Source organism: Gracilinanus agilis, chromosome 1 (assembly GCF_016433145.1).
Source record: "Gracilinanus agilis isolate LMUSP501 chromosome 1, AgileGrace, whole genome shotgun sequence".
Taxonomy (NCBI): Eukaryota; Metazoa; Chordata; class Mammalia; order Didelphimorphia; family Didelphidae; genus Gracilinanus; species Gracilinanus agilis.
The window spans coordinates 66793865-66810886 of record NC_058130.1 but is presented as its reverse complement, the minus strand read 5'-3'; the positions used below and the strand labels follow the sequence as shown (position 1 = coordinate 66810886).

Genomic DNA, 17022 nt, shown 5'->3' with positions numbered 1-17022 from the left:
TCTTTCTTTCTTTCTTTCTTTCTTTCTTTCTTTCTTTCTTTCTTTCTTTCTTTCTTTCTTTCTTTCTTTCTTTCTTCTTCTTCCTTCCTTCCTTCCCTTCTTTCTTAGTATGACCGTTCTTGTCACTCTTCACTCTTTCTTCCTCTACTATAGCACCAGGGATGGGAATGTGTTTATCTGTGAATGCAAATTTAATAAGCATATAGAAAAAAACAGTGAAAGATCATTTGCTGAGCTTTGGATCTTCAGCCAAATCATCAAAAGTGTCTTTCTTACCTACACACTCTCCTTCTTTCAACTCATATCCCGACTCACAGTTGAGATCTTTGTAGCAGTGGAAGGAGCCCACTGTGTTCACACAATGCTCTCCTCGGCTGCATGTGTGTGTGTCTGTCACACACTCATTAATATCTAGGAGAGGGAAAGGAAACAAGCAGAGAATTCAACAGCTTAGCTCAGAGCCAACAAAAAACAGTGTCTGAAATCCCAACAGATCCAAACTGCTTGGACCCAGGTCAATTAGCAAGGGATTCCCTTGCCAGGATTCTATTGTTGGGCCCGTGGCTTTGCAAAATATGAATTTTCTTCCAATGCCATGTGCTTCCAGGGAATAGGGGCAACTTCAGTGATTATGGCTAAGTGTTATGATTTCCCATGCCTGACTTGACAGCAGGGGCTGAAACTGGCTGTTGAAATTGTGAAAGTGGTCCAGGACACCAAAGAGAGCCCCTGAGTGTCCTGGTATATAACAGAATGTGGTCACTTGGAATAAAACTATAATATTTGATTTTGTTTCACTGTTTTCACTTCAGGGAGGCATTCTGAAACTGGAGACTGCTGACCTTTAAGGACCCTCTACCACAGCCAGAGACCTTTGCTTTTGGAAGGGGAGGAGAGATATATTTGGGCTCACATCCATAACTTCTGGGCACTGCAATAGGGTTGAGGGTAAGAAATGTTAACCCTGTGTTTTGTAAAGAGTCTGTTCTTGTACTGGTGGTTGACACTGGCCTTCCTGCTATTCCCTACCCATGATACTCCATCTCTCTACTCTGGAGATGCCACTGGGGCTTCCCCACTTCTTTTGTAATGCTTTCCCTCCTCACTTCTGCCTCCTGGATTCTCTGACTTCCTTTAAAAATCAACTCAAATTCCACCTAAAGGATTCTAAACATTCTTTAGGCATTGCTATTGCCGTCCCTCCGAGATCATCTTCAATTTACACTGAACATATCTTGCATGCACGATGTTTTTTCACATCGTCTCCATTAGAATGTAAGCTCCTCATGGCCAGGAGGCATTGTGGTTTTTTCTGGCTTCTGGTAACTGCTGGATGCATGCTTACTGGTGGCAGGGAAGAAGAGATGAGTGGAGGGAACAGATGCTCAAAGTTTAAGTGCCAGGGGGAAGGAACCTGGGAGACATCAGGTCCAATACATTCATTTTACAGAGAAGAAATATGGGGCTCAGACTGGGGAAGAGATTTGCCCAAGGTCATCCTGTGTAAGTGGTTGAGTCAGAAAACTAACAGCTACTTTGTCAAATTCCTTCTCTTGTGATTGTGAAGTTCAGGAGATACAGGAGAGAAAGCCTAGAATCATAAGCTAAGCTCTTGACTATGATCCAGGGAAAGGAGGGACTAAGAAGGAAGAGGCAGGGAAGGGAGGGAGAGGAAAGGAAAGGAAGGGAAAGAGAGAGAGGGATATTGGGAGGGAGAAAAGGAGAGAAGAAGAACTGGGGGGAAGAGAGAGATGAGAGGAGCGGGAAAGAGGGAGAAGGAGGAAAGGGGAAAAATCAAGAAGAGGAGAGATCAAGGGGAGACTGGGGAGGGAAAAGAGGCAAAGAAAGGAGAGGAAGAATATGAGGGGAGGAATGAAAAATAGAGAGGGAAGAAAGGGAAATACCAAGAAGCAAGATGGAAACTTGGGGAATGTAGAAGGGGAAAGGAGAGGAGAAGATAGAGAAGGGGAGAAAGGGGAGAGACAGAAGAGAAACAAGAGAAGATTGTGAGAGGGCAGGAATGTGAGGAAAGGGAAGGAACCAAGAAAGGGGGATTGGTAAAGTGGGGTGTAAAAAAGAGAAAAGGGGAAAAAAGAAAATAAGAAGGGATGAAGGAGAAGGAGAAATGGAAAGAGGGGAAAGGGTGAAGAAGAGAAAAAGATGGAAGAACAGAGACAGGGGAGATAAGGGGGAGGAACAGAGCTAGAGTCAGTCACAATAAGCCTGGAAGAGAAAGAAGCAGATTCAGAGAGTGAAGGATTGGGGGGGGGGGGGAGGAAGGAGGAGTAAGGAAAACATGCGTGGGTGATTTTCTTGAGTGTTATTTTCGACATGTCCCTGACTCCAGCTGAGTGGGATGTCTGCATTCTCTTCAAAGAGGAGAATAAAGTGGTTCTTTTGTCCTTTTGGGAAAGAGGAACACAGCAGAGAATCATCAAATTTGAAGTAAAAAAGGGACCTTGGAAGCCATTGAGTTAAATCCCCTCATTTTACAGAGAAGGAAACTGAGGCACAGGAGATTAAGTGACTTATCCAGGGGTTACACAGCTAGTAAATGTCTGAGATTAGAATTTAACCCAGGTCTTCCTGATGCCAAATCCAGTAGCCAGGTTGCCTTCAATCTCCACTGGACCATGCAAAGTAGGCACTGCTGCATGCTATTCTGAAGGTACTTGGCAGCCTGTATGTGTTCTTCATGGCATACAGCACCTCAATCTTATCTGATTTCATTTTCAATCCCCCTCCCTCCTCTACACTCAGCACAGTGTTTAAGTTCTCAGTCCAGACTTGAAGGGTTGACCATCCACATGAGTGAAGATGCCTTTGTAGGTAAAGGTACGATGGAAGTTCTCAGGGGAAGAGGTAGGCAAGCCTTGTCTTGGAAGAAGCCCAACTCTTAACAGGAGAGGGAGGACAAAGGAGGAAATTTCACTTCTAACCTTGCTCCCCTTCCCAAAGAAGGAGGAAAGGGCTATCAGATCTCTCCATTCTCTCCACAAGGACCAAAGAGAGTTCTGGGTCCTGGTCAGTCAGTGCCTCTTGTCTCAGCAACATGTAGGACAAAATGTATCTTTTATGTCCTTGATGGATCATACATCAAATGGGAAAAGGTCAGGCCAAAATGTGACATGGCACTGACCAACCATACCCTTACTTAAGACTGTTTCCTCTGCTTCTCTAGGTAGATTTTTTTTAATTGCCCCACATCAGAAAACTGCCTAAGAAAGTGCTGTCCTAGGTTCTCCCTCCTCATGGGACCTTATGTCCTAAAGTCTCTCTTTGAATTTGTCTCTGATGCAAGTTGATTTGAGGTTGCATTTTGTTCTGCTTGCCCCAGGCACTAAAATTGCTAGTTAGAGCTCTGTCCTCGCTTATGAAGCCCCCATTATCTCAGGCATTACAGACTGTCTCAAATCAGACAACAAAAATCCCCTTGTACTCTATGCCCTGGGCAGAAGGGATTGGTTTCACTAAGAAAGAGGGCTTCTGGAAATGGGCCAAAGGGGACTTCCTTTCAGGAACCTGTTTCCAAAATAGCTGCAGACTAGATTTCTTTTAAGAGTAACATCTTCTCTCCAATAGATTGCCTTTCCAAAGGGAAGGCTCAATTTAGCCCATGTAGACAGGGCCTCATGGAGTCCAGGAGAGGACTGAAATTACTGATTATTTTCCTCTCATCTTGCCTGGAATTTACAAGCCACCTTGGCCTACACCTTGAATTTTCATCTATAATAATCTGATTAAAGGAAATTCCTAAGGGAAGGATGGCCTCTGTATGGCTCTAGAGGTAGGCAGTTTTCATTGACAGGATTACTTTTCCAAATGTGCACACAATGGCATTATCTAACACCAGAAGAGACCTAAGACACATCATTTTGCAAGCAAAATATGGAAGCAGTTTGCATGTTTTCCCCCAGAGACTCAGCATGGAGCCTGGAAGCAGCGGTTGGGCTGGGACTTCTGGGGACAAGCAAGCCTTTGGCAGACACAAAATGGCTCCCTTTTGGAACTAGATTCTTTGTGGAGTGGCATTGGCCTGTTGGCTCCAGGGATGCATATATTGGGTGGAATTGGGGGCTTGGTGAGATAGGCAGGACATGGATTATTTATACTATATATATTCTACAGATTTAGGGAAGGGCAAAGGAAGATGAAAACTGGGAACCCCAGGTCAGAGATCACACATTTCCAGGCACTAGGAAGTTTCCTACCACATTCTTGTCTGATCTTTGCAGGCATAAGGTGGCGAGGCTGGGGGGGGGGGATGTTGCTGGACATACAGGTGCCAGCTTGGTGTTGTGTATTAGGGACACAAATAAAAATAATCCTTATCTGGATCCTACCCAAAACCACGGTGGAAGCCTAAATCTTGCATGTTGCCTGAGTACATAGTTAGGCAGAAATCTTGGCCCCTTGATAGGCTGCAGATACCTTTCAAAGGATTTCTTAAGCCTTTGTATCAATCTCAGAATAATAGAATTCAAACCTTCAAAGAGACCTCAGCAATCATCCAGTTTAATCCCTTCACTTTTCAAAGTATGATACTGAGACTCAGAAGTGAACAGTGACTTACCTAAGATCACAGCAAATAGATGCTTCCTCAAATACATAATGCAGGCTGCCCCAGCTTCTGCTCTCTCTCTCTCTCTCTCTCTCTCTCTCTCTCTCTCTCTCTCTCTCTCTCTCTCTCTCTCCATTTATCCATCCATCCATCCATCCATCCATCCATCTATCTATCTATCTATCTATCTATCTATCTATCTATCTATCTATCTATCTATCCTGGCTCATGAACAGAAGTTTGCAGATTAAACTTTCTTAAATACAGAAAACTATTTAGAAGTACATAAAATTATTAGGACTATTAGCTTCAACTTGTGCAAAGCGAAATAAAACTCTGCCTAATATGAAAACATCTCCTCCCCAACATCTCTTTCTCTTGCTCAGTCTCTCTCGCCTTTCCTCCTCTTTCTTTCACCCCTCTCCCTCCTTTCTATTTCCACTTTTTCTCCCATTCTGTTTCTGTCTCTGCCTCTCTCCTTATTTGTCTTCCTTCTCTTTTGTCTCTCTCTCTATTTCTCCTTTTCTCTCTCTGTCCCTCTCTCCCTATCTCTATCACTTGCCCCCTATCTGCATCACCAAAACTAAATTCTTAAAGTCTGAATGTCTCAAGAGGCAATAGTAATTCCTATTACCAATAACTGTCCTCTTTCAAAAATCATTCTTTCAGTCCCTTCCGTAAGCTTTCAGGATTTAAGGGATGGATTATCTAATGAACATCTTGCCCAAGGCCCTGATTAATTCCTCCAGCAGCTGTGGTAAAAGTAGAAGGCCCTGAATTGGGAGTCAGAAGACATCCTAGCTATGATACTTATTGAACGATGCTGGGCAAACTACATAACCTTTCCAAGCTATCATTTCTTCCTCTATAGAATGAAGGGGTTAGATTAGATGATTTCTGAGGTCTCTTCCAGTTTGCAGTCCTGTTATTCTTGTGACCTATACCAAATTTCATTTTTTTAACCCTTACCTTCTGTCTTAGAATCAATACTACGTATTGATTCTAAGACAGAAGAGTGCTAAGGGCTAGGCAATGGGGGTTAAGTGACTTGCCCAGGATCACAAAGCTAGGAAGTGTCTGAGGCCAGATTTGAACATGGGGTCTCCTGCCTCTAGGCCTGGCTTTCAATCCATTGAGCTACCCAGCTCCCCCAAATTTCATTACCTTTTCAGGGTACATAAATCAAAAGCAATGTGTAATTCACACTGATTCATTTTGCTTCTCAGCAAGTCATTCTAATCAAAAGACGAATGAGGGTGAGACCCAAATCTAAAAACTAAAATGGAGTTTTTGGACCATTTGTACTTTTTACCTGCCCAGGCTCAACCCTGGGGCATTGTTTCTTTACTTCTGGATGGATTCATCCTATCGGTGACCAAGGAAGGGAGTCTTGTAGAATGACAAGGTCTCAGAGGGTCACGTAGTCCACCCTCTATCTATTTTCTCTGACTACTTCCCCTGTCCAGGCTCACCCTCGGATGTGGACAGGACAAAGCTCAACAGCACAAGACACAGCAGTCTAAGCACATGGCAGAACGAGCCACATGGAAATATCATATGCAAAGGAGACCGAGGGACCCTTTAGCATATGAAGGTGGGATGCGCGGCGTGGCATAGCATGGAGAGCTGTGATGGGTGATGGAGTGTGGCTTGTCAAAGAGCCACTCTTGTCTTACCCACGCACTTCCTATGCATGTTGAGGATAAAGCCCTCGGCACAGATCACTGTGTGGTTGACACAATAGAATGATCCCAACGTATTCACACAAAACTGTCTTCGGGTACAATCGTGAGCACCTCTGAGGCACTCGTCCATGTCTACAGCCCCACAGGGGACGCCGGGAGGGAAAAACAGAAGGCCGTTAGAATGGTACCAGAGACAATGGTTGGCCCGTGCTCCCACACACCAATGGAGGCAAAGTGAGAGGAAGGCGATGCTGGGCTTGAGCTGGCTTTGACAATGGCGGCTCTCAGGCCCATCCTGCTCTTCCCCCAGGACGCATCAAGGAGCTTAGTCTAGCTGGAGAGACGAGGCTTCTCAGTTCTCTTCCTCTTCAAATTATTGCATCTATATTTATTATTGTAATAATAATAGCTAACATTTTATTCAGTTTTATAAAGCACTTAATATGTTATTTCATTTGAACCTTACAACAACTCTGTGAAGTAGGTGCCGTCATTGTCCCCATTTTATAGGTGAGGTAACTGAGATTCAAAGCAGAGATATTAAGTGACTTGCCCAGGGTCATACAGTTAGTAAGTGTCTGAAGCTGGATTTGAGCTCGGATCTTCCTGATTACAAGTCCAGCACTCTATCCACTATGCCAACTAGCTGCCTCTGTTTAATTATCCCTCCAGAAGAACGTAAGCTCCTTGAGGGAGGGGCTGTTTTTGCATTTTGTCTTAATGTCCCCGGTGCCTAACCTTATCCTTTATATGACTTATTTGTTCATAGTTTGCTCCTTGTCTCCCCCATTAAACCGTGAGCTCCTCGACATCAGGGACTGTTTTGTTACCTTTCCTTCTATTTCCAGGGCTTAGTGCAGTACCTGGCACATAGTAAACTCTCCATAATTCATGCTGACTTGACTTTACTTAGCCAGCAAGTGCCTGGAACAGGGCAGACCTTTAAAACAATCATGCTGAGGTTGGGTCTGAAGAAAAGGTAGAGGAAAGAAGATACAGAAGATTAAATGGATCTCTGAGGTGCCTGCTAGCCATGAGGGCACTGGTGCTGGGGGAAGCACAAAAGGGGGACCCCAAGTGGTGGAACACAACTGGACCTCTGACCCAGAGATATGCTCAGGATGGAAGAGAAGGCCTGGAAGTTACCCTCTCAGATCTAAGAGAAAGGATGGCCCATTCCATCATGGCTTGGTAGCCCCTGAAGATAAATGTCTCAGAGTCCAAGTTCCTCTTGTTCAAGCACAACATCCTGTCATTCTTACAAATGTGAAGTTTCTTTTCTCCCTCGTCAGATTGCATTTCTCAGCTTTTCTTGCCCTTCTGACTCTCTAAGCTCATAGTCTCTTTTCTAACACGATAACAAAACGCTGGGGCAGGAGGAGGAAAGTTCTAATGGGGAAGGTCACACTGACGTTGGCTCCTCCTTTCTTCCCCTGGCATCTTCTGAACCTTCTTGTTGTTACTGTTCTCCCCACCAGCCCACTAAACCATTTCCCATTTACTCTGATTTATTTTGAATTTACCTGTGTTTACGTCATTCCCTGGCACAGTGCCTGGCATGTCCAGGGGTCTTAATATATGCTTGGTAAACTGAATTCCTTTCCCTAACCTTCCTCAGTCCTGAAGACTTAGGGAGGCTGGAGAAAAGAGAAGACCTTGCACATTATTCAAGACTTGGCTGCTTCAGACTAGTAACTGGGAAAGAGGCCAAGTTCTTCTCTGTATTATCCCATCTTCTGTCTCTAGCTCGAAATTCTCTAATAAGTGCTCAAGCCTGTGGCCCATAGGATGTCCTTCCATCAGAAGCTCTCACCTTAGGAATACTGTCTCATTTCTCCCCTGGGCTGATGCCAGGCTGACTTGTGTATGGCATAAGAAGTAGCCTTTCCTTTGCAGATAGGACAAATTTCCACCTCTCAGGTTTCCCTGGGGGTCCCCTGGATTTCATTTTGGCTATCCATGTATGCATTTTTCCATCCTTCAGGCACTTGATGAGTTTCTAGGCTTTGACCCTGCCTTCTCTTGATCTGTCTTTCTAGTCTGAAGAGACCCTTCCTTTTAGTCTGTTCACGTATAGACAGCTTTTTCCTAATTGGTCCAACCTTTCCCTTCTCTGCTCCCATACTCACCTTCACAGGAGACTCCATCAGCCATGATAGCATAGCCAGGGAAACAAGAGCACATGGCTCTGTTCTCTATGACGTTGCACACTTGTTTACAAGGTCCATTGTCTAAATCAAGGCAAAAGGTGAGAGTGGTTAGGAGGAGGTCATATGAGGATCTGACCCGTTCCAGATTGCCCTCTCTCCATGGTAGCTTAGTTGAATTCCTTGCCACTTCTTGCCTGTACTGTTCCAATAACCTTGGCTGACATCTCTGCTTCTTATATCTCCTCTCTCCAAACTATTCTTCATCCAGCAGCCAAAATAACCTTCCTAAAATATAAGTCTGTATCATTCCCCTGCTAAAGAAGCTTCACTGGCTCCCTATTGCTTCTAGGATAAAATGCAAACTCTTCAGTGTGGCATTTAAAGCCCTTCATTGTTTGGCTCCAGCCTATTTTCTCCAGTTCTGTTTCACATTTCTCTCCTTTATATACTCTGTCTTCCAGTCATACTGAATGACTTGCTCTTCTCTAATCTTGGCATTATATCTCCCATCTCCATGCTTTGACCCAGGCTGCCCCTCATGCTTGGAATGCTTTCTTTCTTACTGCTGCATACTAGCTTCCTTCAAGGCTGAATTCATATGCTGCTTTCAAAAGGAAGCTTTTCCAAATCCCTTTGATAATTAGCATGATTTCCCTCTTTCTCAAGTTAACATGCATTTTCTTACCTGTTCACTTTGTTTAATCTTTTCTTGAAAGCAGGAATTGCATCTAAAAAAATGTTGGGTTTATATCCCTAGCACCAATCAGAATATCTTGCAAACAGTAGGTGATTAATAAACATTTGTTTGGATTGGGACTGAGATCATCTGTGCTCATGGGAATGTAGGAGCATAGTGGGACTCCTAAGGATGTAATGGTTGTCCGACTCAGCCCAAGATCTTAAGGCACTGTGATTATTTCCACTGCATGATCTCAGCTACTCAGCTTCATCTTGACATGCTGGTGTTCTATTTACTCTTCTCCCTTTAGATCTAGAGCACCCATTATGAACCTGTTGACCTATCTGGTCTTTATGATTATGGGTAATTATGATTACCAATAAGAATTACAAATAATAGACTAAGCATTTTCTTCATAATGCAGTGAGATAGATAATTAAGCATTATCACTCCCTTTTTATAGATGAACAAATTAAGGCTCCTTCAGTTAATAGCTGATATTTATTTAGGGCTTTTGTACTTATCAAAGTACTTTACATATTAAATGATCTCAATGGAGCCTGCCCAGTAAGGTAGGCAATATGAAGGGTATTATTATCCCCATTTTACAGATACAAAGCAAAGCCTCAAAAAAACAAAGAGCTCTCCTCATAGTCACACAGTTATTATTAACTTGCAAGACTCAAACGTAGGTCTTCCTGGCTCCAAGTCCTGCCTCATTCCCTGAACCATAATGTGAAGAGCTGACACTTAAACCAGGTTCTTGTGTCTAGGTTCAATAATCCTTCTAGAATGCCCTCACCTTTCTGACCATCACTTTTCCCTGCCCACCTGCCACCAGCCTCACGTACCTTTGCAGGTGTTTGGAACTGGTTGGGGTAGACGTATGACTTCAGGTTGGCTGTGGGGGGCTTCAGGTGCAAGGGGCCCTTCTCCTCGAGTGCTTGGCTTCATCACTTCACTATCTATTGAGAGACAAGCAGGAAAGATTGATGAGGGGAGAGCGGAAGATCATTTAGCTCCTTTTTTTTTTTTGACCTAGACTATGTAAGGATGGGGGACGGGACAAAAAGAGCCAGAAGAAGGCCGTAGGTGACCATTACTGACAGTTGAAACAAGAGAGAATTCTGGGTAATTGTCCGGAGGAAGGAGGAGAAGGGGGACTTCCAGCAGAGGACTGGAGAGAGCGAGGAAGTGGACATCTCAGCCCGAATCCAGTCCTGAGGGCTTCCTGAGGATCCTTCTTTGGACACTGATACCCTGATTCCCTGGTCAAAGGCATCCCATTGCTTCTCATCCAGCAAGACTTCAGTCAGCTAAGTTTCTGGACTCCATTTTGGGAGCAATCTCTTGGTCTCCTTCCCCCATTACCCAACCTTGCTGAGAGACCCTTTGTGGTTTGATTTTGCAATTATAGAAAGGATAGAAATAGGAAATAGAAATAGAAATTGAAGGATAAGAGGCCAGGGGAGATGCTTAGGAGTGGAAACCCTAAAGGTTCCCACCCAAGTGACAGACCCCATAGAAATAGAGAAGAGGGCACCCCAAAATCCCTCTTTCCCCAATCCCTGAATTGTGATTAATAAAAGCCATTCATTAGTCAGATAGTGTTCCAGAGTGCCTGAGAGACAAGGGGGGGAGGGGAATCACAGCTTAGTATGGCTGCCTCCATCTTGGAGCCAGACTCCCTGCTGTGAAGTTGACTGATCTCAGGGGAGACTTGTGTGAACCCCTCCCTCATTCAGAATCGGATTGGGGTGCCCCATACCTCTTCTTATAGGGAAGCCTTGCCCCCAAATCCTGTGGGGCAGCATAACCATCCAGGTCACCCAGTTTCGGGGTGACACCCCCTCGAAATCTCAGCAGTGCATAATTGGCAGGAGGGGAGAGCTAGAAGAGAGTCTCACCCCTACATAGATTCTCTCTATCTCCCCTCTATCATTACATTTGGGTACTGGCTTTCTTTATTGTTATAGCTATGAATGGTTATTATTTTTTATTTGCCCAACCATAGCTATTAAGTATTTATTTTTTTGCAAAGATATTTTATTTTATCAATTACATGTAACAAAAAATTTCCACCTAAGTTTTCTGAGGTTATATGAACCAAATTGTCTTCATCCTTCCCATCCCTCCTGGTTACGAGAGCTGGTAAGCAATTCGATCTGGGTTATACATGTATTATCATGCAAAACACATTTCTATATTGTTCATTTTTGAAAGTGAATTATCATATAAAACTAAAACCCACAAATAAAAACATAAACAAACCAATGTGAAAAACAGTATGCTTTGATCTGCTTCCATGCCATCCAGTTCTTTCTCTGGCAGTAGATAAGATTCTTTGTCATAAGTCCTTCCATCTTAGATCATTGTATTACTAAGAGTAACTAAATGTTTTACAGTTGCTCATTCCACAATGTTGTAGTTACTGTGTATAGTGTTCTCCTGGCTCAGCTTATTTCACTCTGCATCAGTTCATGGAGGTCTTTCCAGCTATTTCTTTTTAAAATTAATTAATTAATATTTTCTAGGTTTACATGATTCATTTTCTTTCCCTCCTCTCTTCCCTTCCCCCTCCCAGAGCCAAGAAGCAATTCTTCTCTCTTAAGCTCTTTCTGACATCATCCTGTTCATTGTTTCTCATAGCACAATAGTATGTCATCACCAACATAAATCGTAATTTGTTCAGCCATTTCCTAACTGATGAACATTCCTTCAATTTCCAATTCTTTGCCATGACAAAAAGAGTCAACTTAGTACCTTTTATATATGTAAACAGGGAACTGGCCAGTATCGGCTCAGACCTGTGATGTCACCCAGTTTGTTTTGCCTGGTACCCACCCAAGAGGAGACTTGGGGAGCTTACTTCCAGAAATGAATGGAGGTCCATAATGAAAGGTTCTGCCCTCTGTTTCAGAGGATGATGGTACAAGTGCATTTTTATTTTCCATTCACTTACTGCATGATGAAGAAAAGCCTTTTAATTGGCTGCTAAGTCAGAACTAAGGGCACATAATAAAGGTTCCAATGCAGAAAACTATCTGTCTGTCTGTCTGTCTTCCCTGGTGGTTAGTGTAGAAGATAAGCTATAAGCCTCTGTGTGAGAAGAAAGGCTCCTATCTCTCCACCTATGTGAATGCATGGAAATGCTCTTGTCTCTATTTCTTTCTTTTAGGTAAAGATATATTAGAGACCAAGTTATGTACAGCCACCGAGTGACCTGCTTGACCCTACCCACCAAAGGATTGACCCAACAGCCCAAGACAGTGTGTCCTATAAGTCAAGAAGATGCTTGTCCTTTGGCTATGCCACACCCAGAAGCAAATTTAGCATCAGGAATGTTTTGTAGCTACCACTTTAAATTGGAGCCCATAATGTGGAAATCATTTTGCATGATTTCATATGTATAATGGGTATCATATTGTTTGCCTTCTCAATGGTCAGAGGGAAAGAATTTGGAACTGAAAATTAATAAGTTTTAAAAGTTAGAGCCCAAGAATTCTTCTTAGGAATTGCGGTGGAAGAGAAGAGGACCTTGATTTTAGGGGCAGAATGCTCTGAAACATTTAAGTTTGAATACACTCTAACCAGCGTGCTTTGAGTTTTGCTATATCTTTTCAGTAAATGTGCCTTTGTAAAAAGCCAATGATGTTTATTGATTATCAATATGTGGAAGAGATATCAACTGGTCAACATTATATTGAGTGGCAAAGAGGGTATAATAGCTGGTTGTTTAACATTGAGGGTAAGATACAAAAAATGACAGCTTTAGAAAAAGACACCACCTATTCCCCAGGGATACCCCTAGAACTCTGGGTGGAGCCTTACTCGGGGGATCGAACCTGCTACAGAAATTGGCATTGGGTTAAAGATCCTCAGAATGTATATGTGCAAAATAGGCATAATACAGGCAGCTTTGATGGTACAGTGAATAGAGAACTAGGTCTGGAGTCAGGAAGATCTGAGTTCAAATCCAGTCTCAGACATGGTCATTTTGTTTGAAAATGCTTCTGATTTACTCAGACTGCATTTGATTAGAAATATCTGGTTTCTGTCTACAGCCCAAGTAATTCAGAAGCATTTTCAAATAAGATGACCAACCTTTGATTATAGTCTTCCACAGAGTTAACTTTTCAGTGACTACCAGAAATATTCCACGGCCATCACTGGGGTGTCCTTGGCTCCTTTTAACTGTCTCAATCCTCCTAGGTATTTTTCTCCCACCACTCAGCAGCTTAGTGCTTGAAGAATTTCCCAATGCAAGCTTTGCCTGAGTTAAAAAGTCAACTAACACACAGAAAGATTGTGCATTTTTTCTGTGTGACCTTGGGCAAGTCACTTAATCTCTCAGTCTCATCTGAGGTTAATCACTTAACTTCTCTCAGTTTCCTCATCTGTAAAGTGGAGAAAACTGTAATGCCTACCTCTCCCAGGGTTGTTGTGATGATCAAATGAGATAATAATTATACAACATTTAGCTCTGTACCTGGCACACAGAAGGTGCTATATAAATATTAACTATTAGGAAATTTAGCCAGTGAGAGGGACTAAATGGTATTTTTGGGATTGTAGCTGTAGACTTTTCCACATGTTCCTTTATGTGATAGACACCTTCCTGTCTCCAAGTCTAGCATGACATCCAGCGTACCATGGTGTTGGCAGACAGCGGCTGGGGTAGAAACCTTACAATGACAATAACAAGAATTTTTCACATTCTCATAGAGTTTTCTCTTTACTAAGCCTATTAATTCAATCTGTTACCCCATCTAAATTTTGGGTGGAAAGGAAAGGTAGGAGTTATTATTCTATTGCAGAAAAAGACAAGACGTGGTTCAGAGAGAGTAATTGATTTGTGTGAAGCCACATAGCCATTCCATGAGAGAGCTAGAATTGGAGCTTGGGTACACTGATTCCCAATCCAGTATTCCTCCCACTAAATGAGGAGGCCTGATGCAACATGTGGCATTACCAGTAAAGCTATAACACTTGAACACAGGGACATATGTTTTGCCTCCTGCTCCCTGGGGCTCCGCTCCACTCCCTCCTTCCCTCCCTCCCTCCTACTGAGGATGCCACGTGCCAGGAGGAGATCCACGCCAACAGACACATAGGGAGGAAATGGGCCAAGGCCCAGCAGTGCTGAACATTTTCCAGGAAAGCTTCCAGGAAACTATTCTCCAGCAGCTCTGGGGCTCTGTCTCCAGTAGAAATTACCTGGTTTCCTTAGACCATCTCAATCACTGTTAGCCCAGTGACCCTTGGGATTTGACCTTCTTTACCCTCCCCTAGAGTGGCCTCAGAGGAAAGAGGTGTGCAGGGTGATAGGGTGGACTGAGAGCACAGGGAGCCACCGCTGTATTTCCTCTGGTTAAAGGGAGGAGCCTGAGATAAAAGACAGGAGGTCTAAATTTGTGGAGGAGGAAGACAGAAAAGTGGTGTCTATGGATCTCCATAATCAGATCCAAATGATGGACTGTCTATCCTCAGAACCTGAATATTCTTTTGAGACATTGCCCTGTTAAATGGGTCTATCAAAGCTGAAAGTCAGAATTCCCTGAACCAAGGAGGACAAATCACAAAACTTTTGGAAAATTCCAAAATCTTCACTGAATAAGAGAGGGAGGAGATGGCACCTGAGCCCAGTCTTGAAGGAAGAGTTTGATTTCAATAGAGAGAGGGAAAAGTCGTGTCAGAGTCAGGGAAAGATGAATGAAAGATAAGCAGGGGGAAGTACAAGAAATATTTGTGGACATTTGGGTCAAGGGAGAATACATAAAGAGGAGGGATGACAATACAGGAAGAAGGGGAGAAAAAAGCAACGAATGGCAGCAGTGGAGGAAAAAAAAGATAAGAAAGGAAAAAAGATAGGAGTGGAGAAGGTAGGAAAGAAGGGAGATAACTGAAAAGGAGAGGTGAGAAAGGAGAGAGAGAGAGAGGAAAAACTAAAATAGAGAAGAGGAGAAAAAGAAAGTGGAAAGAAAAGAAAATTACAATATACAAAAAGGAAAAAATGGCAAGATGCAGAGAGAGAATGAATTTAATATGAGAAAGGATATACTTTTATTGAGTTCAAAATCACTTAAGTTCATAAAATAGTCTCACTGCTCTGGGAAATCAATAAATGTTTATATTAAGTTAATGATTTTATTTTACTCACTGCCTGTTGACTCAGTAAAAGTTTAATTACTTAATTGCCTGGGTTGTGGAGCCAGTTTTCACAAGGGGCCATACTATGAACATAGCCCAACTCTCATTAACTTGGGAACTAATGACCCCAGCTGTGGATTACAAACAAAAACCTCTTCCCTCCTCTCTTTCTTCCTCCTCCTTTTCTTCCTCCTCCTTCCTCCTCCTCCTTCCCTTTCTACTCTCTTCTCTTCCCCCTCTTCTTCTGTCCTACCTGCCTTGGTGCCAATTCTCAGCCCACTCTATTGAGAGGGAAAAGGGAAAGGAGGTAAAAGGTATTATATTTCATTCTCAGCCATAGCTAAACTCATCTGAAAATGAAGTTTCCCTCATGCCATCCCTCTGGACAATCTGGACTGATGTGGCCTGGATGAGAGCCCAGCTTGATAGATTCCTAGCTGGCTGAATGGGTGTACCCAAAGCATTGATTAATAGACCTCTGTCAACATGGAAGGAAGTCTCTCATGGCAGCTCCGGGACCTCAGACTTGGCTCTGTGTGCTTGCACATTGTTATCACTGATCTGGATGAAGACACAGAATTGCATGCTTATTAGATTTGTGGATGACCCAGATCTAGGTGGGAAGGCTAATTTGTTGGAAGACTATAGCAGGGTCCAAAACAAATCTCAATAGGCTTCAATCATGGGCCAAAACCAACAAGATGAACTTTCCCAGAGGGAGAGATAAAGTGTTTTACTAGGACAGGATGGGGGAGGCCACAGCAATTGATGGGAACAAGACCTAGGGGTTGAGGTGACCATAAGCTCACTGTGAGCCAAGCCTGTAATAAAGCAGCTAAAAAACCTAATATGAAGTACTGGGTAGTGTGAGCAGAACTCTAGTATCCAGGGCAAGGGAAGTAATAGGCACTGTGCCTTTTGGCTAGTTTTGAATGCCTCATTCTAAGAGGATCATGGGACGTTGGCAAGCTAGCTCACTGCAAGAGCAAGGGAAATAAGATGGTTAAAAAGTCTAAAATCATGTCCTTTGAGAAATGGCTTTGTCTAGCTACCCAGTGATTCCGATCCAGGATGCTTTCGGTGTCCTGATTTTGGTTGCACAGGTCCTGTCTACCTTACTTATCTTATTCTGCTCATAGTACTCTTCTCAGTGTGATGATTACAGCCGTATCAGTTCAGGTTGGCTATTTATTATCCAACCCCTCAGATCTGTTACCTCAGTCCCTTCCATTTTCCTTTCTTTGGGGCAAACTCTCCATAAACCTTCCCCTTCTCCATCCCTCCCCTCAGCCACCACGTTCACTGCTTTCCCCACTTGTGGAACAATTTCTGTTGGTTTCTTTATTGGCTACTGGCTGAGCTAATCCCTGATGCCCTAATTTTATAAGCCTTTTAGCCTCTGTATCTGATACTAATAACTAACATTTATATAGTGCTTACTACGTGCCAAGCACTGTGCTAGGTGTTTTATAACTTTTAACTTATTTGATCCTCACTTCAACCCTGGGAGGCAAGAGCTATTATTATCCCCATTTTATAGATAAGGAAACTGAGGCAAACAGATTAAGTGACTTGCCCAGAGTAACACAGGTAGTAAGTGTCTGAGGCAGATTTGAACTCCTAACTCCAGCCTTGTCCCTCTATCCCACAGAGCCACGTAGGTCACTCATCTGTAAAATGATTAAATGTACTCATGATCCTATGATACTCTTAGATCTAAGATAACACAATTATGGGATAGTAAAAACTGGGAGGAGCCTTGAAGGTCATCAGTCTAGCAATTTAGCATCTTTTTTG

The 17022-nt window shown here is 43.1% G+C and overlaps 1 protein-coding gene across 1 annotated transcript in view; it reads right to left on the bottom strand.

Annotated features, from left to right (window-relative positions):
- FBLN2 (fibulin 2) overlaps positions 1-17022 on the bottom strand; it is a gene marked incomplete at its 5' end in the record, with an annotated part of 60444 nt that overhangs the window by 18646 nt on the left and 24776 nt on the right. Inside the window, 4 exons of the mRNA XM_044676288.1 lie at positions 277-411; positions 6238-6378; positions 8376-8477; positions 9927-10040. Coding sequence (XP_044532223.1) covers positions 277-411; positions 6238-6378; positions 8376-8477; positions 9927-10040 — 492 coding nt within the window. The remainder of the gene's footprint in view (positions 1-276; positions 412-6237; positions 6379-8375; positions 8478-9926; positions 10041-17022) is intronic.